At 46.0% G+C, this 26,816-nt stretch overlaps 1 protein-coding gene across 1 annotated transcript in view; it reads left to right on the plus strand.

Moving 5' to 3' along the window:
• The first annotated feature begins 1,275 nt into the window (after positions 1–1,275).
• The window catches only part of LOC149355056 (uncharacterized), a 35,956-nt gene continuing 10,415 nt past the window's right edge, over positions 1,276–26,816 (plus strand). Inside the window, exons 1-6 of the mRNA XM_089576054.1 lie at positions 1,276–1,500; positions 1,584–1,625; positions 3,749–3,835; positions 5,537–5,784; positions 7,895–8,054; positions 8,607–8,956. Coding sequence (XP_089432180.1) covers positions 1,302–1,500; positions 1,584–1,625; positions 3,749–3,835; positions 5,537–5,784; positions 7,895–8,054; positions 8,607–8,956 — 1,086 coding nt within the window. The 5' untranslated portion in view covers positions 1,276–1,301. The remainder of the gene's footprint in view (positions 1,501–1,583; positions 1,626–3,748; positions 3,836–5,536; positions 5,785–7,894; positions 8,055–8,606; positions 8,957–26,816) is intronic.

The raw sequence follows: 26,816 nt of genomic DNA on the forward strand, positions 1-26,816 counted from the left end.
CAGTGCATGTTAAACAACCCCATGTGGTCTAAATTAATCTGGAGTCTTCCGCTACGTCATTCTTCATAGCTTAAAGCTGTTAAATCCTAGAAACCAGAATCACACTTTTAATTGTAAATAAAACAATGCCTCTGCCACATGAGTGTTTCACAGGCTTTCAAACTGATAGTCTGTTGGCCTGAGTGTTGCTATACAGGCAGCTGAACGGGCATCAAGTCAGCAAAGCAGCCCTCGGACATATTTTGTAGTGACAATTCTGTTAAGTATGGATACGTGTTTAATTATGAGGAATTATGTGAGTTAGTTTTTGAAACCCATAGTTTGTACGAGATTTTGGTGCATGGTATTGAGGGTGCCTAAGACTGTATGCTGTTTGGGCAATTAAATATGTGCTCTCGAAAGTCAGCCAGTTTCCTTTCATAAGGTTTCTGATATAAACAGCAAGCTTCTTGTGGTAAGCGGCCGTGATGGTTAGCAGTCTATGGTTGAGGAAGGAAGGACCCGTGCTCTCACTGTAATGTAAGTTATCAATCGCTCGTACAGCTCTTTTTTGTAAAGTAAGTACTTTCACAAAATTGGTTGAGGTAGTCGTTCCCCAGATCAACAAACAATATTGTACATGCGAAAAGACTAGAGAGAAATAAATTTGTAGTTTGAATTTTCGAGGCAGTATTGTGCGAAATTTATTTAGGATACCAACAGAGCGAGCCATTTTAGTGCAAATGTAGTTTACACGATCTGTCCAGAGTAAATGTTCTTCAAAAATGACTCCAAGGAACATTGTAGAGCTGACACGAGTTATAGGAGCTTGCTCGAAGTGAATTTGGAAGTTGTTCGGAACTTCCTTATTTTTGGCTCTAAACAGTATGTACTTTGTTTTCCTGACATTAAGTTCTAACCTATTTGATTTTAACCAAACAGACAATTGGGATAACCAACTATTGGAGGCTGCTTGCAAAATATTACTATCTTGCCCTGAAAAAAATACGTTAGTATCGTCTGCATAGATTATAATGTTGTCTGCTGGATGAAGGTTGACGATATCATTAATATATAATAAGAACAACGTTGGTCCTAGAACGGAGCCCTGTGGCACACCAGGCACAATCTGACCGATCCCAGATGAAATACCGTTAATGAAAGTTGTTTGAGATCGGTTGTCAAGGTAGCTAGCAAATAAGGTTAAAGGAACGCCGCGTATTCCATAACACTGCATTTTTTCAAGCAATATCTTATGGTTAACCGAGTCAAACGCTTTCCTCATAAAAAGGAATATGCCAACTGTTAGCAGTTTATTTTCTATGTTTTCAATTAGCTTTTCTTTGATTTCCAGTAAGGCGGCCTCAGTTGTTTTGTTTTTTTTTAAATCCGTACTGTTGCTTGGAGATGACATGGTTTTTGTCGAGATATTGAGAATGTTTGCAGGATCCTACAAGAGCGCCGAAAAAAAGGTGCGGCGCTACGAGTTCACTTCAGCCCTAGAAAGCTCGGCAGTTTCTGGTAATTGAAATTCTCATATTTCTTTATTGATGAGAAATTATTTTGCATACTCAACAAGACGTTCATGTGCAATTCTTTTTTAGGAAATGAGGGCCACAACGATGTTGTACAGCTGCCGTCACCACGTAAGACATGAATTCTCATTTGTTAAGCCGCCGCGGTGGCTCAGTGGTTACGGCGCTCGGCTGCTTACCCGAAAGACGCGGGTTCGATCCCGGCCAAGGCGGTCGAATTTTGATGGAGGCGAAATTCTAGAGGCCCGTGTGCTGTGCGATGTCAGTGCACGTTGAAGAACCCCAGGTGGTCGAAATTTCCGGAGCCCTTCACTACGGCGTCCCTCATAGCCTGAGTCGCCTTTGGATGTTAACCGCCTTAAAACTAAAACACCATTTCTCATTTCTATTTAATGTAAGGTCGACATTGTGTTAGTTTTGATTGGGGATTTATGGTAGTATGCTTGCAAAATCTGGGAAAAAAACTCCACCGTAGCTAATTGCACTTGCAGAGAAATGGAACGTGCTCAGACTTGGCATCAGCTTTTTACATTTGCCATGCTCTCAGATCAGCAGTGAATCTGCCAGTAACCATTTCGTGGCAAACTCTCTTACCCACGTTAACAGTACTGCGAACAGGTTTCTATTCACATGACATATATTCCGCTCTCTGTTTTTGGTTTCGCCATGACAGTTTCTTTTGTGTCCTTAAATGTACCGCATTTTCCAGTGTATAAGACGCACCCGCCATATATGCAGGCTGTAATTGAAAAAGTTGCTATATAAGACGCACCCTTATATAAGACGCACCCCAGTTTTCCCAGTTGGGCTAGTGAGGATCAATTAAACACGCTTGCGCGACCATCACGAAATTCACCGTACTTGTGAGAAATTCTTAAGCAACGCTAAGTGGTCGAAAAAGGCAACACTCACGCCATTCCTGCCCACGTTTTGGAAAAAAAGAAAGAAAAACGAAAAAACTCTCCCACATGTCCATAAGAACATTTTATTTCTACTTAAAACCTTCGAAGTCTTCACCTTCGGATGCGCTATCAAAAAGTTCGCCCATTTCTGGTGGCAACGCGACTGAAATATTCTCTTCGCACTACGTACATGGAGCAAACAAAGTGGCAAAGGGTGGCTGAAAAAAGAACGCCGGCTTGTCCTGGCTTGTCTTGACAATGGCGAGAAGCGTGATTGTCGTCATCTTTTGGCATTTCACATTACTTTTGCTTGGGGCCTCCGAAACGGTGGTGTGTTTGTGATCCCGGAAGTCGTCATCCCCGTCGTTTCATGATAAAGTTCACCTAAAAAAAGTTGCGCACGGTGGTCCCCGTATTGAAGTATTAACCGTGTTACAACCGCTTCATTGCTAGTGATATTTTTTCGGTAAAAAAGGCTTGAACATGAACCTGAGTAATTTCTGAACTCTCTAAAAAAAAACGAAAAATTCGCATATAAGACGCACCCTTGTATAGGACGCACCAGCTAGATTTTTGAAAAAAGCCGCGTCTTATACACCGGAAAATACGGTACCAATGCACCATGCTGGTGCATGAGAAATGTAATTATTGAAGTACTATAGACACATATTTAAAAAATTGAAAACTGATTTTTCAGGAAAGAAAGTGGTGCAGTAATTCTCTCGCATTTCGGTGGACATTCATAAGAGAAGGGATAAAGGAGGGAGTGTGAGAAGAAAGGAAGAAAGAGGTGCCGTAGCGCCCTGGGATAATTTCAGCCGACTGGGGATCTTTAACGTGCACTGACATCGCACAGCACACGGGCACCTCTTGCGTTTCGCCTCCATCGAAACGCGCCGCCGCAGTCGGATCACAACGTTCTTTTATGTGTCATAGGTATCTGCATGATGTGACATTGTTTGTCACGTCAACTACTTGTCATGGAGGTGTCGGTTTTGATGGGTTTTGAATTATGAAGTCTTTGTACAGCCTGTGATTGAAACCAAATTAAAATATCTTTTCGGCCAAAGGAAGTGTTACTATTGCCTGGGGGGCATCTCTATATAACCAGGAATTTGTTTCTGAACTTCGTAATTTTGTGTCTATTGTGTTTTAAAAAGATCACCTGTATGCAAAACAGCCTGGCCATGCAACTGTTCTGTCCCTTCTCCAAAAATATCCTGAAGTAGCATTTCTGCATTCAATTAGGATAGAAATGTGACATTGTGGTTGTACACAGTAGTGTGTTCTGTACTTCCTGGATTGCCATCAATGACGCATGTTCATCTCCAGCCCCACTGAATCACGCTGGGGAGAGCGTGAACGAAAACAGTGCGCCACCCAGCAAGCTGGAGGGGTCGACAGCTGGGACTGTTGATGGTGAGATTTTCACTTTGTTTACTTTTGTGCAAAAAGAGAAATGCAAGCCAAACATGGGGACACAGTGAGAGGACAGAACAAATGCTGCTTGTCCCGTCTTTTCACTGTGTTCCTTTCTTTTAATTACACTCCTATTTTGTCTAGTATCAAGTGACACAACAAAATATAGAAGCTAGATCTGCTTTGCCTTAAAGAAAAACAGCAAATTTTAAATTTCTCATTGTACCTGCTGCTGCCGAGCAGCAGTCAACGGGCCCAGAAAGACCTAGAGAATATACTTATTCAGGAAGATATTTGCACGGAGTTCTCCTCAGTGGCTCTTGAAACGGTGCTAGGAGCACATGTCTAGTTTCAAACTATGTGCTTTTAAAGGGGTCACTCTGAAAATCATCACATGTATTTCTCAAAAACGATTGTATTGAACTGAAGTGGTACTGGAATTTACAACCTAGTACTTCCATTGCTTTCCCCTCTTGTGATTCATAGTGGAGTGGTTGTTGAGTGCCCTTCCCAAGAGCTGTATGTTGTGCTTTTGTTGGGTTCTTTTGGATCCTGGCATTTCTGTTGCCTCTCTCGGCCTACATCACCACCAGGAAGCCACTCCTACGAATTGCACTCTACACAGTAGTCCCATGTTCTGTGCATTTGTTTCCTTACCAGCATAATTTGGTCGCTTGGTCGCGGTTGGTCAGCAAGGCCCATATTGTAATTTTTGAATGTCTTTCAAAGTATTTTAAAAGTTTACTGGTTGGAAGTCAATGCAGTGCCTTGGATGCAGCGAAATGTGCTGAAAAAAAATTAATTGCGCTATCACAAAGCTCCCATAAAGGGTGCTGAAGGAGATAAGCAGCCAATAGTAGTGGCATGCTCTGAAGGAGGACCTCTTGCTTAGGAAAGAACTGAACAGCCTAACTGCCTTGTGGAGCACATCAGCTGGCTCCTAGTCTTGTCTTGCCTGCAGCAAAATGGATGCGTGGTAAGAGATAAATGTGACCTTGTTTTATGTCTCAACGGTTTGGCACCTCCTGTGCCTAGCAAGAAACATTTGGTCCATCTCTTTGTTGCATTTCGCCTGTCAGCTAAGGGCTATAATTCCATAAGGGCTATCTTTGTTGCAGTTTTAATGCATTGATCCCTGCCAGCACTTGCAGTTAGAACAGATGTCTACCTCCAGCATTTTGGCCAATGTGGGTTTTGCCGTGAGCAATACTTTCCAAATGGTGCAATGCTATATTAAGGGCACAGGCCTGCTCTGCTTTCTCGCTTCTATTAGCACATGCTTCTCATGACACTGGAAGAATCCATTTGCGACTAACTGCTGCCATCTCTGCCATGGTGCAATAGCAGTGGAAATGCCCATGAAGCAATGTAAAAATTGGCGAAGCTCGTAGACTGAGAAGTCCTTTACACAACAAGGCTGCAGGTTCTGTGCTAGCTATCACACATAGAGCAGCTCCATTTCACCTAGGGGTTTGTCAGTGCATGGTGACATTTATGGCATTTAAATTAGGCTAGCAAGGAATATAACATGAATTAGAAGTGTCCTGGAGGATAAAAACTGGTGGAAGTTTAGGAGCATAGTACAGAGTGTGTTGCTGCCTACTGTTAGCCTCATACTGTTCTTTATTGTACCTCAGTGCGCAAATGATATTATTGCGCCCAGGTTAACCCTGCTCTCACTGAAATTGTTGATTGCTTCAGTTTCAGCTACCCTGCTGAAGCTGATGTGCCTGGTGCTGGAGATCCGACAGCAGCAGCGCGACTTAATGCAGCGGTTACAAAGGCTGGAGGATCATGTGCTGCTGCGGTCGGACCGGCAGCTGGAGCAGAGGACTCGGCCAGTGTCCCCCTCGCCACCGCCTCCCACCCTTGCACTGCCCGCATTCTCCCCCGAGGAGTTGGACACTGTGGAAGCTGCCGTCCAGGACGACAGCGTGGCTGCTGGACTGGTGATTTAGTGTTTCTGATAATTCGTGTCTGGAAAAAATGAATGCCTACTAACGATTTGCATGCATAATGTAATTCCGAGGTTTGTGAAGAAATCTTGAGCTCCAAGAGTATTTGCATGCCGTGCTCTGTGAATAACATGCTCTTCATAGATATAATTCCTACTGTTGTGCTGGAGTGTGCTGTCACAGTGTGTTTTGTTAATGTAAATGTCTTGTTCATGAAAGTTGCTTGCTGATATACACACTGGCTGTTTGAGTGAACATTTTCAGGAATTCCTAAGAATAGGGAGTTCAAAATAGAAGAAATATTTGCAGGTACACACGCACAGTTATGCAGTAAATTATGTCCACCACTGCTGAGAGATCGTTCCTCCAAAAAAAAAAATTGTTTTCCCATATCGAACTTGCGCTTCTTTAGGAATTTTTGAGAGTGTTCACTGGAACGCCCTGTCGATTCCTTGTGTGGTGAGATTTACTGTTGGAAGCAAAAGTGGTACGCAATGCCCAGCCGGTAGCAGAGCTTGCAAAAACTGCATCACGTGTCGGGACAGCTGTTAGGGGACTCTCTTTATCTGCTCTTTGGCTCCTATCAATTTGTTGGGCTCAGTAGCAGTGCTGAACATGTGGCGCTCGCAATATTGCTTACGGCAAGTGCCAGTTGTTACATCATGTTTCAGCCACGCAATGCAAAGAAAATGCCACCTGCGAGACTGCTGTCGCATCAGAGCGTTTAGGCGAGAAGGAGCGCTAAACAGCAAACCAAGCTACTGATGCTGGTTCTGTGCGAAGCATTGCACCTGTCACATCTTGTAGTAGCTTGGTATTTGGCGGTGCAGTCACAGGCTTTTTTGGGGCAGTTGCTCTCAGATGGTGTCACTCAATGTCATTCGATATAGTTTTCCAGAGCTCTGCCGGTGGCCGGTCGTTGCATAACAGACTTGGTTCCAACAAACTTTTTTTCTCAGTCAAATATTTCTGTGATTACATTATTGTTTTACATCGATCAACAGCAAAAAAAAATCCCCTATGCTTTTGTTGCCTGTGGCTGCCTTTCTTCGTAGGTGTCTCATAACGAGCCCCTCATTTTCCTTACATTTGTCATTTATTGTTGTGCTGTTTTAATTTAGTTCAGCAGTGGACTTTGTAGCTAACATTAAGGATGTTGTAAGGTCTGTTTTACAGGAAGCTGAGCTTTCGGTTAATATACTGTTGCATGAACTGCTGTGAACACAGCTGGAAGTTGGTCCTCTCTCAGCGCGTCTTTAATTTCGGCTAGGTTTCCCAAATAATGGGGCAGCTTTAACCCACCTCTTCCCTGTCTTTTGCTCACATTATGCACATTTCATTACTTAATCTGCTTCCAACAAGCAACATCGTTTAATTAAATGTGGTTGCTAAGCACGCAGCTTTACTCAGGTGCTTGGGGATTTAAATAAGCGCCCTTTGTATAGCATTAATTAGACTGCTCAATTTCAGGGTAGTGAGCCCCGCCATGGTGGCTCAGTGGTTAGGGCACTCGACTGCTGAACCCAAAGACTCAGGTTCAAACCCAGCCGTGATGGCCAGTTTTCCATGGAGGCGAAAAGCAAGGCGCCCGTGTGCAGTGTGATGTCAGTGGCGCATGTTAAAGACCCCACGTGGTCGAAACTTCCGGAGCCCTCCACTATGGTGTCCCTCATCATAGCCTGAGTCACTTTGGAACTTTTAAGTTCTACAAACCAAATCAATTTTAGCGTAACGGCTGTGCAGAGAAAACACATCCAGCACATAGATATCTGCAAAAAGCATTATAGTTATAATATAATAATGTCCAAGATGCAAAGCATAATGGGTAGGAGTTGGCCACCTTTGCTTAATCGCTAAAGTTTCCCTGCTCTTAGTAAACTGGGAAAAAAAAGAATGTCCATATTGGTGGTGGTGCTTTCTGCTGATAGCAACTAGTCAAGCTATTGTATCATACAGAAATTATGCATTATGATTGTAGGTACTCGCATGGGCTGTTGACAGGTAGTCACACAATTGTCTTAGCTATTCGATTCTGCTAAACTAAATGAAATTATAATTGATGTTTGTGCCTAATAGCTTGTGCACCTGTGGTGTTTCTTTTCAGCGAAAGCAGCTGGTCCGCCTGGGGGGCAAGGGCCTGAGGGAGGTGGGCTCCAACATAATGACCGCCATCATGGGGGTGGCTGTACAGAGGATGTACAGCCTCCATGGCCGCAAGGGCAAGTGGTCATTTATTGCCCTGAAGTTATGCAAGGTGGCAACAGGTATGTTGTTGCAGTAGCTTTTAACTGAATTTTAAAAGATGAGTGGAAGAACATGCACCACGTTCTGCTGCGCTTTGTTTTCTTTTCTTCTTTTCAGTTGATACTTTACCAGTTTTCTTTTTCATTACAGGTGAATATTTTGTTACTGTTTTTATGGGGGTAGTCATCTGCAGTTTTCTTCCATGTGCATCTGAAGATATATGAGTCAGCAGATGCCTTTCAAAGAAAGCCCTCCCACCAGTCACATCCATCTCTTGTCATGGATCGTAGTCGTGCCTTGTATCTGCCAGCCATTTGTGCTCCCATATGTTAGTAGTGCAAAGTGGTCGTCCGTGATGTCGCAGCAGCTTTATACAGTTGGTTAGAAGAGCTTTCAGGTGGATTTTCTCCTCAAGTTGTATTTGGATACTGTAGGCCTTTCATTTTGGCACGCACTTTGAGTTAACATGTACTTGTGGCCTTTTCTGTTTTCTCTGTTGCTGAAATAATCTTGATTTCTGTTAACGAGCAAAGTTTTTCTGCTGGCCTAAAATGAACGCTTATCTTATGCAGATGCCATCTGTGAGAAGACGGGGGCGGATGTGGTGGAAGCGCAGGGGTTTATTAGGAAGTGGTTGCCAGGTTCGGTGGACCGTGGCGGCGGACGCAAAAGGCGTTTTGCCGAAGCGTTTCTGCCAAGTACCGCTGCCGGCCTGGCAACCACTGCGAGCCCCTGTGCTTCAGCCCCCAGCACAGTGCCCTCCCTTCCCCAAGCGGCCCCCACCTCCCAGAAATCCTCCTCCCGCGCGGCCCTGGCTCCTTCCCAAGGTCCCGCCTCCTGCGCGGCCCTCGCTGCCTCGCAGGACTCGCGCAACCGCGCGCCCCCAGCCACGGTGCCTAATTATTTAATAAATTGTTTCTCAGTTGGATTCTTTCGTTGCCTCATTTTGTTGTGCATGTGTATAGAAGAGATGATTGCAGCTTTGCAATGCCAAAACCCATGGCTTTCCCAATGCGAACATTAACTGGAATGTGAATATTCGCTGAACTGGAAATGCAATGGCATAAACTTCGGGCAAGCGTTAGCAGAAAGGCTGAACAGTGGCCTAATTGTGGTATGTCAAGCCGGTGTTGGTAGAGCGGCTGAAAGTTTGTACAATAGCGGCATGAATGTCGGTTCAGTGTTGGTAGAGCGGCTGAACAGTGGTCTGATAGTGGCATGAATGTCGGCTCAGTGTTGGTAGAGTGGCTGAAAGTGGGTACAATAGCGGCGTGAATGTCGGTTCAGTGTTGGTAGAGCGGCTGAACAGTGGTCTGAGAGTGGCATGAATGTCGGTTCAGTGTTGGTAGAGCGGCTGAACAGTGGTCTGATAGTGGCATGAATGTCGGTTCAGTGTTGGTCCGAACATCAGGCCAAGGTTGGAAAAAGTAACTTTTTGCCCCAATGCCGACGTCGGTACGACTTTCGAGCCGGTTTTGACCAGCATTATGCCAGCGTCGGTCCATTGTTGGTGTGCTGCTTGGGAATCTCCCTTTTTCCTCGGCCGACGATTTTCGTCCTGCTGAACACGGGAGTACAGTTTTGACAATTGTTGCAATGTTTTGGGAGTTTGGCGTTGGTATCCGGTTGCAGTGTTGTGCGATTATGTCTTAACTGGTTATTAATCCATTGGCTAGTCTGACCGATATAGGAATTACACATGACAGGGGGAAATACTTAGCAATGTTCGCTGTACATTTGGTGAAGATTGCTGCTTGACTTTTCAATCTTTTTTTGCGCTCTTCGCAGAGATACGGGCACATAATGACGAATGTTTTGTGGGTACTGACTACACAACATCCACGCCGTAATTCATTGCCACCTTTTTGATATTATGCGAGACTTTGTGCATATAGGGAATAACAGCAGGCCTCAATCCCGTGCGTGCGTGCTGTAACCTAAGCTTTCTTGACAGTGTTTAGAAACTGAAACTAAGACTTGTTCAGGGCCACCGCCTGACCGCAGACATCCAGCTTGTTCGAAAAAAACTGTTCTGCATAACGTGGAGGCAGCTTTTTTGGCAGGGCGTTTTCGAGACAGAGATTGACTATGCACCCATTTCACTAGTTTTCAGTGTGACGAGGTGCAGGGCAGAAGGCCTTTCTTAGTTCGAGGAGCGTATTTCAAGCAAACGTGGCCACCGTCAGAAAATTTGAGAAGTAAGCCTCAAAGCCGGATGTTGTCGTTCGTACAGTTGCACCTCATCAGGGAAGGTCTGGTCATTGGAAATATGATGAAAGACATAAAGTGTCGTTGGTTACCGAGTCAACGCCGTAAAGAGGAGTTAGTTTCAAAAGGATTAAAAAATCATGGGCATATCTAAAAACCTTAGCCATCCGAAAGTGAGTATAAGCATTTTGAGTATAACACATTTTCGAAACAAGATAAAAATATTTTGCACAGTACACGAGCTACGCTCGAGCAAATAGGAACACCCTGCTTCTGTATTTATGTGTGATGCTCGTGCTCTACAAGAGTAGGCGACAAGTAAGATTTTACCAATTCCAGAAACGAGTCGACAGATAGGCACGTAATGTTGTGAAGAGGAATTGCACCTGTGCTTTCGATGAGGTCACGGACAGTCTCAAGTAACTTCTTTCGCGGTACTGAATAGAACAAGTCCACCCATTGGCACCCATTGGGGTACTGGAGATAAACTGCAAAACTCTCATTAATGACTGGATTGCAAAGGGGTCGTCGGGTGCCAAGGGGTCCAGTGACCCTTTAAAGAACGGCCGGCAGTTTTTTTGTATGTACCATCCTCAGTGACAGTGGCCCTGAAGGGAGAGCCGGTGTTGGGCGTTTTGTTCCAAAGAACACTCTCAGTATATGAGCCTTTTCTTTCCTGCTCACTTATTTCACCACACCTTCGACATTCAGGATTTTCACAAACTGAAGAGCGCGGCTTTTTACCTTTGATAGCTTAGGATCACACAGGATTGAAGTTTTTTTTTGATAGCCTCGTTATGTTTTGTGGAAACCACATCATTGGGCATCACCACAAAACCGCCCTCCTTATCGGACAAAGTGAAACTGAGGTCGTGGCTTTGAAAGTGTTCAGCGACATCGCGAAGGTTAATTCCGCTGGAAGAACAATGGCTCAGCTTTTTGAGAACGCAGTGAGCAGCCAACCTCCCAAAAAACTGCAAGAAATCTCAAAACTGCACTCCCCCGTTCAGCAGTGCGGAAATCATCGGCCAAGGCAGAACGCAGATTGAATGCAAAATCTTGCAAGCTTTCAAAGCAAAAAACCGAGACACTGATTGCATCAGCGATCAGTGCCTATAGATTGGTCCATAATGAAATAACTTTAACTTGCACCAAAGTTATACATATGCTGGTTACATGAAGTTTACAAAAGGAGATGTACTGAGGCCTCAGCCATGCTTGGGTAAGTGTGCGCAAACCGACACCGTGTTTGGAAACATAGGGACAGCCCGCATACGCTGTAGGCTGCCGGACGTGGCTGGGGTTATCGTGAGCGCGGTCGTCTGCAACACTGCACGGTTTTTTTTTTCGTGCGCTTGCAGTGGCGTTTGATAATGATCTTTCCTGTAGAGTTGTCTCGGCTGTTTAAATGAATTTATTACTGATCAAATGCAGCTCAGACAGCCGCATGTCTGACTCGGCAAGAAGATTCTGTGGTTCGAAGAAACACACAGCTGTCTATGCGCCTATTGAGGCTTCTTCATACCAGATTTATCCTGATGTCCTCGAAAAGATATCACCTTCGAAACATCACTGTACACTTTGCACACTGATCTACAAACTACTCGCCAGCTATTAACTAACGCCGGCTATCATGGATGACCAGTGAACGGAGAAAATATTTCGGAAACTTTTGCTTACATCTCCCTCAAAGGGCTGCGCATCCGACCAGTACAGCCCCCGTCAGAAGTATTCAGCCCAAAGGGTTCGCCTGTGAGGCTTGCAGCATGCCTCGTTATGCATCCTCAGCGACCGTAACCTCTTTAAAGAGAAAAGGCTTCGCGTCCTCAATACTCCCAAGCAAATGACTGCTAGATGTGCAAGGAAGCTCCACTAAGCGGCCTAGATACAAACCGCTTGGGATATATACTTATGACGGATGCTGCAGCTCCAGCCGCGGATGTCTGGAAGACATCACAAGCGTATCAAGGAGTTTTACAAATACATGTACATCGAAATTCTGTTTCATGCTTCCACATTATGTTCCCTGCTGTCGTTGGCTTTCTTCGCGAAAGGAAGATGTCTTAGGTATAAAGTGACATCAGAAAATCAGTTTGAAAAAATTCGTTCCCCTGTAGTACTCTGACGCGTGAACCTAACTGTTACGCCAGGCCGTAGCGAGCCAACAACGTCAGCGGCATTGCATCTTGCTTACGTCACAGATCGGTGTTGGTACTGACGGGGAACACCATCAGGGCTTACAGAGTAAGAACGGATGCTCGCCTATCGGCCCCGAACGCCTGGATCGGATTGGAGGCGTAGTGGCGAGGCGTGCTACGATTGCCGCTGCGACCACGCTCACTGCTTTCATCGCAGCACTCTCGCGCGCTCACATGCGCCTGCCGTTTGCTGCTCAGTATAAAAAAGGGTCAATAGGCTTGACATATTTTTGCAAAGTGAATCGCTTGAGGGAAGAAAACTTGTCCATCACTTGTATGTCGAGCAGACGATTAAAAGTGATAACACACCATTGAACGCAAATTGTGTGTCGCAGGACAGTATCAGGTTGCATACGACGGGTGTCTCGAGGTGAGATCATCATTTTCTGGTATGTTCAACATAGCAAACGTAATATCGCGCTCAAAATTGACTGCAACACAGAAACTAAGGCCGGCGGTGAGTTCTTGAAGCAATACCAGATCCGCGCGGCTGGAGATATGCGCACTTTTCCCATGGTGCAAAGAAGAATGTGCCCTCAGTGTTTGCGCGATTTCAGAGCACTCTATAATGTCTCAATATTTTACTATAAAACGAAATCCTCAGCTGGTTCAGTCCGGACATGCGGAAGCTCATATTGAGCGAGATAGTACAGACCACATTCAACAAGAAAAAAAGGTGTACTCAATCTCTGCTATCGGTGGGCTCAAGAATCTGAGTTAGTTTTGATTTTGCAACTTTGCATATGCTATTGTGTACAGTCGGGGACGAATGTTTATGATGCCCTGAATAAACTAGCAGACTGAAGCACCTCGAAACGTAGCGAACATCCGTGTAGCTGCTGGCGGGGTAGCCATGCAGCTGTGCTTCAAGCGCTGCGAAGCAAAACGAGTGATGCTAGTGTAAGGTGGGATTTGCTCGGTGAAGCTTCTCAACGGGAGCAGGGCTAACGGCAGTCCGAAGTCAGCTGGTCGAGCCAGGAGCGTGCACCAGGCGATATCAATGAGGCTCGCGCGCATGCCCGTCGTCTTCCTTACACTAGCAATAATTTTGGCAATTCCAGTTCTCACGTGGAGCACTCAGTTGTGTTTCGTGAGAATATTGGCTTTACAGGCGTTGATCTTGCCCAGGAACCATATTAGTCAGTGTGAGTGGTGCCGAACCATAAGCCTTCTGCTGTAACTTGTCAGCAACGCTCTTCCATAATAAGCGTAGGTGTGAATACTGATTAAAAATATTCCGCCGTTTTATATTTGAAAATACATATTTTTTTACACTATATCTCTGGACCCCTAAATATTCTGGTCTAGGCCCAGACGCAGAGCAGACGCTAAGTGTAAAAACGTACGGCTCATCATGTGCTAGGATGCGAAATATTTGTTCCTTATTGTGCGCTGTTGAAAACGCATACCTCGAGCCAGCCCGCCTTTCCTTCTCGTACCAGTTTCGCAAAAATCAGTTCAGCCTGGCATGTGGAATTGGTACCTAGGAGTTCTGTATACCGTTGCAAGCGGCGCAACCCAATGTCCTGCACGCTCATTATTCTTCGCTCAGTTTGCTTCTGTACTTGCAAAAATGCCGCCTCGAGCATTTTAAACAACTATTGCGATGTAGACGGAGGCGTGTACCTTATACCATTCCTTGATTTCGTCGTGCTAAGTTTTTTTTTTTTCAGCATGCGCAACCAGACCCAAATATAGAGGGTGTTTCACCTAAGAATTTGCACAATTTTTAAAAACGGGCTTTTTGAGTTAAAAGTGCTCATTTTTCGGCATAGCATTGTCAGCGGAGCAATACATCAGAATTCAGCTAAGACGTCCTAACTAGCAGGCTGATTGACTAATATTGAAAATTTTACTTTTTATCTATTGCTGTTAGGCTCCTTAATTATGTAGAGACGTATAGCCCACAGCAAGCACTATCGATATCAGTTATTATAATTCAAAAACGTGGTTACCCTCCGCGCTGTGCCCCAACAGATTTTGGCTTCATCTCGCCGAAACACATGCGCTTTCGAGACGATTGCAGGCAAAGCAACGCCTCCAGTGTACGTAGCTCGTAGAAATTGCCGATATCGTTGGTCCGCTGCGCCGGAGGTTACAGCATTTCGAAATTCTATAAATTGATATTCACATTACTTACAATAGTCGACAAGCATCTAAATGATTAAAGAGCGCAACAGTAATAGTTCAAAGTCCACTTTTCAAAAATATTCAAACTAAATTAGTTAATCAGCCTGCTAGTTAGCACGTCTTAGCTGTATTCTGCTGTACTACTCCGCTGACAATGCTGTGCTGAAAAAAGCGCTCTTCTAGCTCAAAAAGCCTACTTGTAAAAATTGTGCAAAGGCTTCAGTGAAAAACCCTATATACTCTCGTGCAAAGGATCGGCCGAATCAAGAAACGGATTTTGTGGAGGGGCGGCATCTGCTGCGCCACGGCACTACTGAAGAGAGCGCGCGCGTCGGCTCCTTCAGACTGGTTGCAGCCTCGTGCGAATAGATTTGCGGCTCGCAGTTAGGGGAGAATCGCGCCGTGCTCGCGGCGCGACTTCCTATTGCGAAAGTTTCTTCAAACCTATTCCGTGGGAAGCACCTTTTGTTACACGCCCAAATGGACTAGACAGCGTGCTCAAGCTTTGCTGTAGGTTTGAAAGAGGGCCAGGTGCCATCCTCTTTGAGAGCCAGCGCACGTGTGTAGATTCGAATGGCGCAAACGTGCTTCATTTAATCATTAACATGGAACGTTTCTCAAACGTCAGCTTCGCGCAGTAGCAGAAGAGCAATAACACTCTAGGTGCCTCAGGCCCTCCAGGCGCGTGTGCATGCACAAAACAAGTTGTTCTGAATGTCTGAGGAACCATCGCAACTCAGCATGCCGCTATTCCAAAGAAACAGATCGGGCCACTTGAAATAGTTAGGTCTTTTTTGGTTAGTATCTTTCGTCTAGAACTGTACATAAGTCTGGTGAATACACTCGTTCATTGGCGTAGTTAGCGCTTGGAAGTGCGATAGTGAAAAGAAGGAATTCATTACGCACCCGACTTCATGTGTATTAATACTACGACTTTGTACTTATCAGGCTTTTCATGTACAGATGCTAATGAAGGCGCGCCAAGTAGCGTTTAGATTACGGTAAGATTACTGGTCGCGTTTCGGCAAACTCAGTGAATTCCTCAATCAATTTCGGCAAGCTTTATCTTCTGCCCGGCGAGGTAAACCAGTACTTCAAAGCAAATCCAGTCTGAGCCTTTATCTGAATTTTAAACACACCATCATCATCATCAGCATCAGCCTGATTACACCCACTGCAGGGAAAAGGCATCTCCCATGTATATCCAATTAACCCGGTCCTTTGCCAGTTGCGGCCACTGTATCCCCGCAAACTTGTTAATCTCATCCGCCCACCTAACTTACTGCCGTCCCCAGCTACGTTTGCCTTCTCTTGGAGTCCACTCCGTTACCCTTAAAGGGATACTGAGGCGGTTTTCGAATCAGCTAACCTTCTAGGGTTTTGAAGTAGCGTCATTGCTGATCACGTCTGTGAAATTATTTTTTCGATTTTGGCTAAAACAGTGGCGCAATCACCAATTAAAAATGCGATGTTTAAATTTCCCGCGCCCCGCGCGAGCGCCGGAGAGGGGAACAGCGGAGAAGGAAACCTCGTCCATGTCGGCCAGCGTGACGTCATGTTGAGGACCCGGGGATGCTTCGGCGCACCCGAGCGCGCTTTCAGCGCGCGTTGTTTCTCGTGCTGCATGCGTTGTTCCTCGTACCGCGTGCGTTGTGACGTACAAAGTGTGTCAGCCGACCTTGAGAATCAGATTAAACAGGTACTACTCTGCGTTCGTGTCCACGAACAACTACGGCCGCGACTGTGTCGTCTTCCACTGTTTTCCGCAAGATCACAAGCTCGCAGCGCAACCTCTCGCTGCTGTGACGAAGAATTAAAGTCGACTAAAGCAATCTTACTCTGCTCGAAACACTTTCGTAAGAGCGGCTACAGGCAGAGCTTGTCCTAGTGTGATCTCTGGAGATTTCTGTCGAAAAGACGCGGCTGAACCATGACACAGTTCCATTGATTTCCTCGCGCATAAGAGGCGTGTCACCATTCCGAAGAAGCGCCTCTTTTAAAAGTAGAAACATGCTCACTTAGCCCCTGAAGAAACCTTATAGAGGCTTAAGCATGCGTCGCTCTCCTCAGCTTAGGTGCGGCCAGACCGCCTGAGACGTGCTCAGTAAGGCTCGGTTAGTGATTTTATACTCGGTTCGACGTGTCCAAGCAAACAAGCAAGCAAGCAGAGCAAAGCACCATAAAGCAAAGCAAAGCAAGCAAGCATCGAAGCTCTTCATATGCGGCATCTCGTTTAATCCTAGCTAAGCAATTAAAATGAAAGCGTTCGACGTTGATTTCGGATGCAAATTTATGACAGAAATGAATGCCAACCGAGTTTTTGCAAAAAAAACACCGCAACCTTACTCGGTTTCTTCATCAAGTTATGGCAGCGGGCGAGTTGCAGCTAGCTTGGCTTTTAATCTCGTGTTATATTTTTTATGTACTTTGATTAATTACCATTGCTATTTTTTTGTGTGTGCCTCTGTACTTTGAATGCCCTCCCTGTTACGATCCCTGATGGGATTGACAGTATCGAATAAAAAAAAACACATTTAGTTGGCAACTACTTCACTGAACCTAAACTGCAAATCTAGGAAGGGCGAACGTTTCCGAGGCAGCGATTAATATTTTCTGGCATCTGCTGAACGCGCCAGGAGTGAAGCGTATTTGTGCGCGTATTTGGCTCGGTTTTCCAGCGCACCATGATTGCGTCACTATCTTGTGGTCACATGCCTCGCAGTGCTTGGCCACTGCGCTTCGCTAATTTTGACACCAACTTTGTGCTCCTTCATCGTTTCCTTGAAATACTTTCTTGCCCCAACCTGCAACGCCGGGTACTGAGAACGGGATTTTTGGACACAGTGCTTTGGGCCTTTTCTTTAGGATGACACTCTTCCGGGCGAGCCAGGAGGCGTCCGGTGGTGGTAATTGACTTGAGTATTGTTCGCACCCCTTCCTTTCCGAGAATACGAGCCGAGGTTGTGCTGGCACCTTTTACGCATGGCCTGTATCGCGTCTTTGACGCTGGCGTATGCTTGTGCTAGGCATAGAATTTTTTGCTTGTGTCTTTTTTGGTTGCAGGCGATACGTGGAATGAGCAAACTGTAGTATCCTTTTCTTCGGTGGTCAATAAAAAAAAAAAAGTCGCCGTATTCGCTTTTACAACGACGCGGAAAGCTGCGATCTGCCCTCAACGCAGCGCCGGATCCGCATCGGCAGCTTCTCCAGTCCTCAAAGTGACGTCACGACCTTTCTTGACCAATCACGGGCGGCGGCGTGCCCCGCGGCACAGGCCGCATATTTCGGCTAAAAAAGGCAATTCGCGCTTGTTTTTGCCTTATTTGGATGCGATATTCCAGTATACAGCATGAAAAACTATAGGATGCCGCTGCCAGCCCAATTTTCAGAAAAAGTGCTTCAGTCTCCCTTTAAGGACCAGCGGTTATCTTGCCTTCGCATTACATGCCCTGCCCAAGCCCACTTCTTCCTCTTGATTTCAACTAGGATGTCATTAACCCGCATTTGTTCCCTCACCCACTGCACCCGATTCTGATCACTTGACGTTACACCTATTATTTTCCTTTCCATTGCTCGCTGCCTAACACACAACGCATGCCTCGAAAGATGTAATCACAAGCTCACCAGATCAAAGCTGTTTTCCGAGCCGAAAGAAAGTGAGGCTGTTCCGAGGGCGTACTTTGCGCTCTCCTGTTCACAAAACGACATCACACGTGGCATAGGTACGCGTTATTCTACAACACAATTCTGCTTTGCATTGCGCTTGCAAAAAAAAGACTTCTCTGTGTCCCGGGAGTCGAGCGGGCGCGTTTCTCTGAAGCTTGAACGGTGGCTCGAGCTGACAGACAGCGGTCACCGCCCTCTATTTAATGGCGAGCTCCACGTCTGTTCGTTCTTCGCGCCAAGGCAGGCGCGCACATACAAACAGTATCAGCTGTGCAATTTCCTTCTCCTTTTCGCGCCGGGCGTGCCTTCCCGTTGGTCAGGAGCGGAGACTGGCTTTCAGAAGCTTCCAGATCCTTCTTGACTTGCACCACCTCCGGCCCACGAATGAAGGGGAGAGGACTACACATAGCACGCTCAAGGCTACGCCCTCTCAGTCACCCAGACATTCTGGAGTAAATTTTGCTTACATCTCTTTCAAAGGGCTGCGCTTCCGACCAGTACAGCACCTGTCGGAAGTATACAGCCCAAGAGTTCGCCTGTGAGGCTTGTATCATGCTTCGCTATGCATCCTCAACGACCGTTACCTCTCTAAAGAAGAATAGTGTCGCGTTCTTAATCCCCCCAAGCATTGGTCTGCTAGATTTGTTACGGAGCCCCGCTAGGAAGCCTTGAAGCAAACCCGTTGGGATATATAATAATGACGTGGACTGCACTTCCAGCGGGTGCGTCTGGTAGACATCACTCACGTATCGTGGTGCTTTAAAATTACATCTCCACTGAAATTACGTTTCCTACTTCCGCAATCTATTCTATGGTGTGGATGGCTTTTCTTCATGAAAGGAGGATGTCTTAAGTGCAAAGTGACATCAGAAAACTTCTTTGAAAAAAATCGTTCTCGGTACGATGAGGCGTAAACCGAACTATTACTACCAGCCGTACCGGACGAACATCAGCGGCACTGCATCACACTTACGTCACAAATCGCTGCTGGTCTGTTACCTGCGAAAGCACCGCTGAGTGGCTGATCTGCTAGTGATAGGGAACGTCATCAGCGCATACATAGTAAAACGAATGCTCGCCTATCGGTCTCAAACGCTTAGATCGGACTCGTGGTGTGGTGGCGAGGCGTTCTACTGCTTGCCGCTGCGACCACGCTCACTGCTTTGATCGCAGCGCTCTCGCGCTGTCTCGTACGCGCGTCGTTTGCTTCTCGGTATAAAAAAAGGTCAATAGGCTTGACATATTTTCGCAAAGTGAATCGCTTGAAGTAGGAAAACTTGTCCAACTCTTGTATGCCGAGCAGAGGATTGAATGTGATGACACACCATTGAGCGCGAAATGTGTGTCGCAGGAGAGTACCATGCTGCATACAACGTGTGCCTCTTGGTTGGATCGTCTTAACTCATATGTTGAAGGTAGCGAACGTAACATCACCCTCTAAATTAACTGCGACACAGAAACTAAGGCCGGCGGTCAGTTCTTGATGCACTAGCAGCTCCGCGCTGCCTGTAATATATATCTACCTCGCCAGTGGTGCAACGAAGAATGTGCCGTCAGTGTTTGCGCGATTACAGAGCACTGTACAAGACCTCAATATTTTACTATAAAACGGAATCCTCAGCTGGTTCACTCCGGACGCGTTGAAACTCGTATTGAGCGAGACGGTATGTACCACCATAGAGGAGAAAAAAAGGTGTACTTGATCGCTGCTATCGATGGGCTAAAGAATCCGAGTTAGTTTTGTTTTTACAACTTTACAAATGTTATTGTGTACATTCGGGGATGAACGTTTATGATGCCCTGAATAAACTAGCAGACTGAAGCGCCTCGGAACGTAGCGAACATCCGTGTACCCACTGGCGGGGTAGCCAAGCAGCTGCGCTTCAAGCGCTGCGAAGCAAAACGGGTGATGCTAGCAATACTTTCGGCAATTTCTGTTCTCACACGAAGCATTCTCTTGTCTTTCGTGGGAACATTGGCTTTACAGGCGTTGAACTTGCCCAGGGACCATATTAGTCAGTGTGACTGGTGCCGAACCAAAAGCCTTCTGTTGTAACGTGTGAGCGACACACTTCCATAATAAGCGTAAATGTAAATACTCACTAAAAGTATTCTGGCCTTTTATATTATAAAAAAATATTTTGCTCTAATTCTCTGTACCCCTAAATATTGTGGACTAGGCCCTGACGCTGAGCAAAAGCTAAGTGCAAAAACGTACGCCTTATCCTGTGACAGGGATGTTAAATATTTGTTTCTTATTGTGTGACTGTTCAAAACGCTAACCATGAGCCCGCCTTTCCTTTTCGTTCCAATTTCCAGAGAATCAGTTCAGCTTGACAGGCGGATCTGGTACCTCGGTTCTCGGTGTGCCGTTGCGAACGGCATCACGCAGTGTGTTGAACTCTCATTATTCTTCGCTGAGCCTGCTTCTGCCGTCGCGAAATTGGGGCTTGGGCATTGTACACAACTATCGCGAAGAAGACGAGGACGTGTACCTTATACCATTCCTTATTTTTGTGGTGCTTTTTGTTCAGTATGCACCAGCAGTCCCAAATATACGGGGTGTTTGACATAAGACTTCCATTATTTTTAAAAATAAGCTTTTTGAGTTGAAAGAGCTTTTGTTTTTGCATAGAATTGTCAGTGCTACAGTACATCAAAATTCAGCTAAGTTGTCCTAACTACCAGACTGCTTAACTAATATTGAAAAGTTAAGTATTTAGCTATTACTGTTAAGCTCCTTAACTATTGAGAGACGTGCAGCCCACAGTAAGTACTTTCGATATCAGTGTTTGGAATTCTAAAAACGTGGTCACCCTCCGCGCAGTGTCCCAACAGATTTTTGGCTTCATTGCGCTTTCGAGAAGCTTGCAGGAAAAGCAATGTCTCCTGTGTACGTATCTCGTTTATACTGCCAAAATTTTAAGGCCACAGCGCCGAAGTAAGAGCTTTTCGAAATTCTATAACCTGAAATTGATATTACTTACGGTGGGCTACACGCCTCTTAATGATTAACGATCCCAGCAGTAATAGTTCAAAATCAACGTTTCAAAAATATTGAAACTAATATAAGTTAACCAGCCTGCTAGTTGGCAGTCTTAGCTATATTCTGATGTACTACTCTGCTGACAATGCTATGAAGAAAAAAGTGTTCTTATAACTCAAAAACCCTAATGTGAAAATTGTGTAAACACTCAGGTAAAATATCCTGTATACTCTCGTGCAAAGCTCCTTTCGAATCGGGACACGGATTTAGTGGAGCGCGGCCTCTGCTGCGCCACGGCAGTTCTGAAGAAGAGGGTGCGGGCGTCACGCCTTGACACTGGCTGCGGCTATGTGCCAATAGTTGTACGGCTCGCCGTAAGGCGAGAATCACGCCGCTCTCACCGCGTGATAAAACTTGAACAAGGGTTTCCTATTGCAAAAATTCCTTCAATCCTAATCCTTGGGAAGCACCTTTTGTTACAGGCTCACATGGTGTAGACAGCGTGCTCGAGCCTTGCTGCTTATTTGAAAGAGGGCCACGTGCCATCCTCTTAGTGAGCCAGCGTACATCTTTACTTTCCGACGGCGGAAACGTCCTTCATTTCACCATCAACAGGGAACGTGTCTCAAATATCAGCTTTGCACAACAGCACAAGAGGAATAACACTCCGGGTGCCTCAGGCGCTATAGGCGCGTGCGCGTGCACTAGACAACTTTCTAAACCCGATATTTGCTCTGAACTTCTGTGGAACCCTCACAACTCAGCATACCGCTATGCAAATGTATACATCGGTGCACTTGAAATAGTTAGGTCTTTTTTCGGCTTTCATATTTCGTCTTACAGTGTACATATGTTTCACGAATACATTCGTTCGTTGCCACGAATAGCGCCTAGAGGTGCGCTAGCGAAAATGGGGTATTCATTAGGAATCCGACTTGATGTGTATTAATAGTATTGACTCTGCGCTTATCTGGCTTTTCATGTACAGATGCTAGTGAAGGCGCGCCGTGTAGAGTTTAGGTTACGGTAAGATAATTGGTCCCATTTGGGCAAACTCTGTGAATCCTCTATCAATTTCGGCACAATTTATCTTGGCAGGATGAACGAGGACTTCAAAGCGAATCTTGTCTGAGCCTCTTATCTGATCATTTAAAACCAACATATGTGTCGAAAGAAGTAGTTTTAATCTCGCCAGATGAAAGCAGTTTTCCCAGCTGAATCAAGGTGAGGTTGTTCTGAGGGACTTCTCTGGGCTCTCGTGTCCACAAAGCAACATAACACGTGGCATTGGTATGCGTGATTCTGCAAGACAATTCTACTTGCACTGCGTTTGAAAAAAAAAGATTTCGCGGTGTACCACAGTGAGAGCGCAGTGTTTCAGCCCTTCTGTAAAATACGTAGCCACACTAGGCATATAAATGCTTATTTTTGGGTGGCGGCATTCCAACAAAAATTTCAGGGAAGTACACTTTCCCACCTAGCACATATACGTTAATGTTTTACGCCCCCTGACAAAGAATTAGGAGGTCTTTACTCAAATTATAAAATAAGAAGCGTGGAAACACTGTCCAGTAGAAGGAACAGGTTGCTTGACAACAATGTTCGTTTCTAGTGACGTCGCGAGCTATCCCAAATATACACTAGTGGTGGCCACATAGGCTGATGACATCAATAAAGAGCAAACTGGCGCCACTTTCAGGAACTGCACAGTGACGAAAGCCGAAGAAATAGCGATTGATCTAACGATCGCCGAAGGCAAGAGACGGCACAGGTACCTCACAAATATTTCCGGCTCTGAAAGGCCTGCCATCAATTACACCAACAGCAGACTATAGAAAAGAACAGTACCTCTACTGTGCGAAATCGAACCTTAAGAGGAGCACCATGCCATCACATAAGCCCCAGCACAAGCAGACCTGTCTAGAAACTAAGTAGACGATGCATAAATACCAACCGAGCAGCTGACCGCGAACGACAATCCACTGTGGGCCTGTTGACGTAAGGTGCAATCCTTGAGCATCTAGGAGGAGGCCGTCAGCGCTAGTGCAAACCTCACTCAAAACATGCAGAAAATTCATAAAATCAATCCTATCCTGTGACATCTTACCTGCAGTTGAGGGGAATGGGGGTTGACCAACCCTTTGTCACATAACAGGGAGTGTCAACACATAACCACAGTCCCTCACCTGCCAAACGCGTCAACGGATCAGTCGGAGGCAGCGCTGTCTAGCGATCACATAGAATATAAACGTAGAGCTGTCGACCGGTCCTGAATCGATGCCGCTGGGGCCCTGAACTACGGCATCTATCCACCCAGGTCGCCAAGACGCTGTTCAACAATAAAAGTGTTTGATTAATTCATTCGTGTCATGTACCATCCGAGAGAGAAGTGCCCAGGACGCTCTAGCCCGCCTAGAAAATATGTCGCGGGTGGTGCGGTATAAAGAGGCGGTCGTCTGAGAATATCCCTGGAGCGGTGTTCCAATTTATTTATTTATTTGTGACGCTGAGTGTGCCGCACGGCACAACACGTGCTGTTAGTGACGAGCGGTACAATACGTTACAAAAACGCATGAAGCCCGGTTGCGTGTAAAAAGTCACATAAGCTTCGGGCGTAAATGTTTTCCGTTAGCCACACGTGCAAAATAGAGTCATTGTTTGAAGACAGGCCTGCCTCTTGAAGAACTCGAGCGCGCACCTCCGAAGTTCCTGGGCATGTCCACAGTAGGTGGTGGACATTGGTGTCGGAAGCGGGTGCCTCGTAGTGAGGGCATTTTTGCGGCGCAGCAATCTTGTCAATTTGTTACTGGTTACGAAATGCAGGAGTAAGGGCCACTCCGACACGCAGCCGCCTCAGAGAGACCTCCCCACCCGTGATAGGTTGGGGGGAAGGGGGTAGGTACACGGGGGAATAAGAGCACGTGTACGCTGCCTGAGGGAGGCTGAAGATGTTAGATGCGTCAGAGGTGGATCTAGTGGCAAAGAGGCAGGTGTAGATTGTAGAACGTCAGTCACACGAGGTATCATGTCAGGTGCGATGCTATGGAAATCTGTGCGAGCTTGAACCCACTGGATGAGTATAAGCACCAGGTAGTATGAGTATAGGCACCGGGCACCGTGCTCACTATTGACAATGCCCCACTTCCTGAAGTAGAACATACCAATGTTTTAGGCCTGCACGTTCATGCTTCAGGTAAGGCCACGGCTTGGTTATCAGCTGTGCACAAGAGTGCTATAAACACACTTGGCCTCATCCGCAGAATAGCCAATCGCTCTGGAGGTGCCGTTCAGATACAGCCCGTCGACTTGTTCATACTGTTTCTACCTCGGCTCCTATACCAGGCTCAATTCCAACTTACGAAACGACAGTGGTCCACACTTGAAGCACTCAACCACGAAGCCATGCGAGTCATTAGGGGCCTACCCCGAGCAACTCCTATTTGTCTGCTGCAGGAGTATGCGCAGCTCAACACACTGAAAGATTTAATTACCCAGCGACAAACCAATAGAGCACGGAAAGTTTCTCTTCGTCCGATGTTCGAGCCTCAACCACCTCCTTAGGACTACTGTCACATTACATCAAACAAGCCTGCTCGTCATAGGAAGTCGGAGTTGTCCTCACCACCGTTACCACAAGCTCTTTCTACGCAACACGACAGCTGTACTCTTTACACAGATGCCGCCATAACTCCAACAAGAGGATCGACTGCTTTTATAAGCCCGACACACCCTCAACTCTACGGCCGACAAACCTACTCTACTGACACTACATCACCTCTTTCTTTGGAGCTGTAAGCGATATTAAATGCCATAGCAGCTTTACCTGACGACCCTCCTTATAACCAGGTGTACCTATGTACCAATTCACAAGAAGCTGTGAAGCATCTAAAGAAAGTCCGTGGTAGACTTCGGGTTTCCCAGGCCTTACATGAGGTGGTCCAATTCTTCGGCTTGATACGTGAAGTAACTCTCCAGCAGCTCGCAGCTACAAGCTGCTGGGAAAATCCAAAAAGAAATGCTGGTTTATGGAATCGCGCCAGCTTGTTCAGTCATCTTGCACGGTGCTTCTCGCGCCAAATGGAAGGGATGCAAATTAGGCGTTTACAGACGAACATGTCTTTGGGCGCGATATGGGTTCGCCTTCTATTACCACTAGGTGACATAAGTGATGCAACAATGCGTTCGAGCTCATGGCTCCTCATGCTAGGCACTTCTTTACCCGATAGTGCGTCTCGCGACTCGACGTCATATAAGATGGTCGCTGTTCTTAGCCGGAACATTAAACGGTAGTATTCGCACTTGAAGAGAGAGTAAGTGAGCTCGGGTTTTAGTTCCTAATTCTCAGCGCAAATATCACATACTTTTGGTATCTTTGAGGTAAGTTTTACCTGTAGATTCTCCTGATTACATGCAACACTATAAATGCCAATGGATGATATGAAACTAAAGATTACGTTGTACAGTCGAAAACAAAAGTCCCTGGCCCACATACTCCGTAAACGAAGGCGATAACTCTGTTACGTTCTGTCACAAACTTCCGCCTTGAGTAGGTTCGGGCGCGCATCCCCTCTATGGTTACCCCCTTTCCCACTACAAATCCCTGTGGCACATTAGTTTCATTAGGCCGGTCGATCTCTGTGTCCGGTTTACCGAAAGAAGGAATGCGCAGAACTTTGTCTTGTGCACGTAAAACAACTGGGGATCTATATCGAAAAGAAAAGTTTACAACAGAAGCAGAAATACTAAGACGAGTGTTAGACAGCTACATAAAAGAGAAATCAACAAATTCAACAAGTCTAGCATGAGGTGGCACAAACAATTAGCTGGGATTATGTGCAAGACTATTTACATGAATACAAAGAAACAGATTCAAGCAACACTAAAAGCGCACAGGCGATGTTAGAATACGCGGGCACCCTACAACAAACAATAAGAAAGGCAGATCTGTGCGAATGGCTCGTTCAGTAATCTAGAATGGGAACAGAGTTCTGACGTTGCGGTAGATGAGTGCAGGGGGGTGACGGAAAGGTGGTCGTAGCAGGGTCGCGTTTGTAGGACGGCGGGCGCTCGGTTCCGCGGGAGGCACCCCAGAGACGGGATCTGAACGAACGCGCCTTTTTAAAACCTCTCCAGGGTTACATGGCTCGGTGCTGTCAAGACCTCGAGCTGCCCGGTCACTGCTCCGAGGCTGCTGTTGGAACATGCCCGGCGTGCGGGGGGCTCTCCCGTGCATTTAGGTATTTAGGAGGCGGCTTGTGACTTTCCACCGGTTGGAATTCACACTGGTCGAAGGGACCGTCAGAGTTTTGTTCTCTCACCTCCGAAAGTGCTAGTGCGAGCTGCCGGCTAATATTAAAGCTACCGGCTTCATTTAGGGAGCACGCACATTATCAGGAAACTAATTTCTTGCTTCTTATAACACGCTTCAGCCAGCTCCCATTTTGTAGCAAATTTCGTTGATTTTTTTGGGAGTGTAGATGACTGCAAAAATTTACTCCATGCCTAAAACACTTGTATATTTTAGCAGGAATTTGTCAAGTTACTTGAAGAGGCGTTGGTTTAATCTTTACAAAACGGAAATAAAATGGGCATAT

The sequence above is a fragment of the Amblyomma mixtum genome, chromosome 3, assembly GCF_055824585.1.
Source record: "Amblyomma mixtum isolate Tamu chromosome 3, ASM5582458v1, whole genome shotgun sequence".
NCBI classification, from domain to species: Eukaryota; Metazoa; Arthropoda; class Arachnida; order Ixodida; family Ixodidae; genus Amblyomma; species Amblyomma mixtum.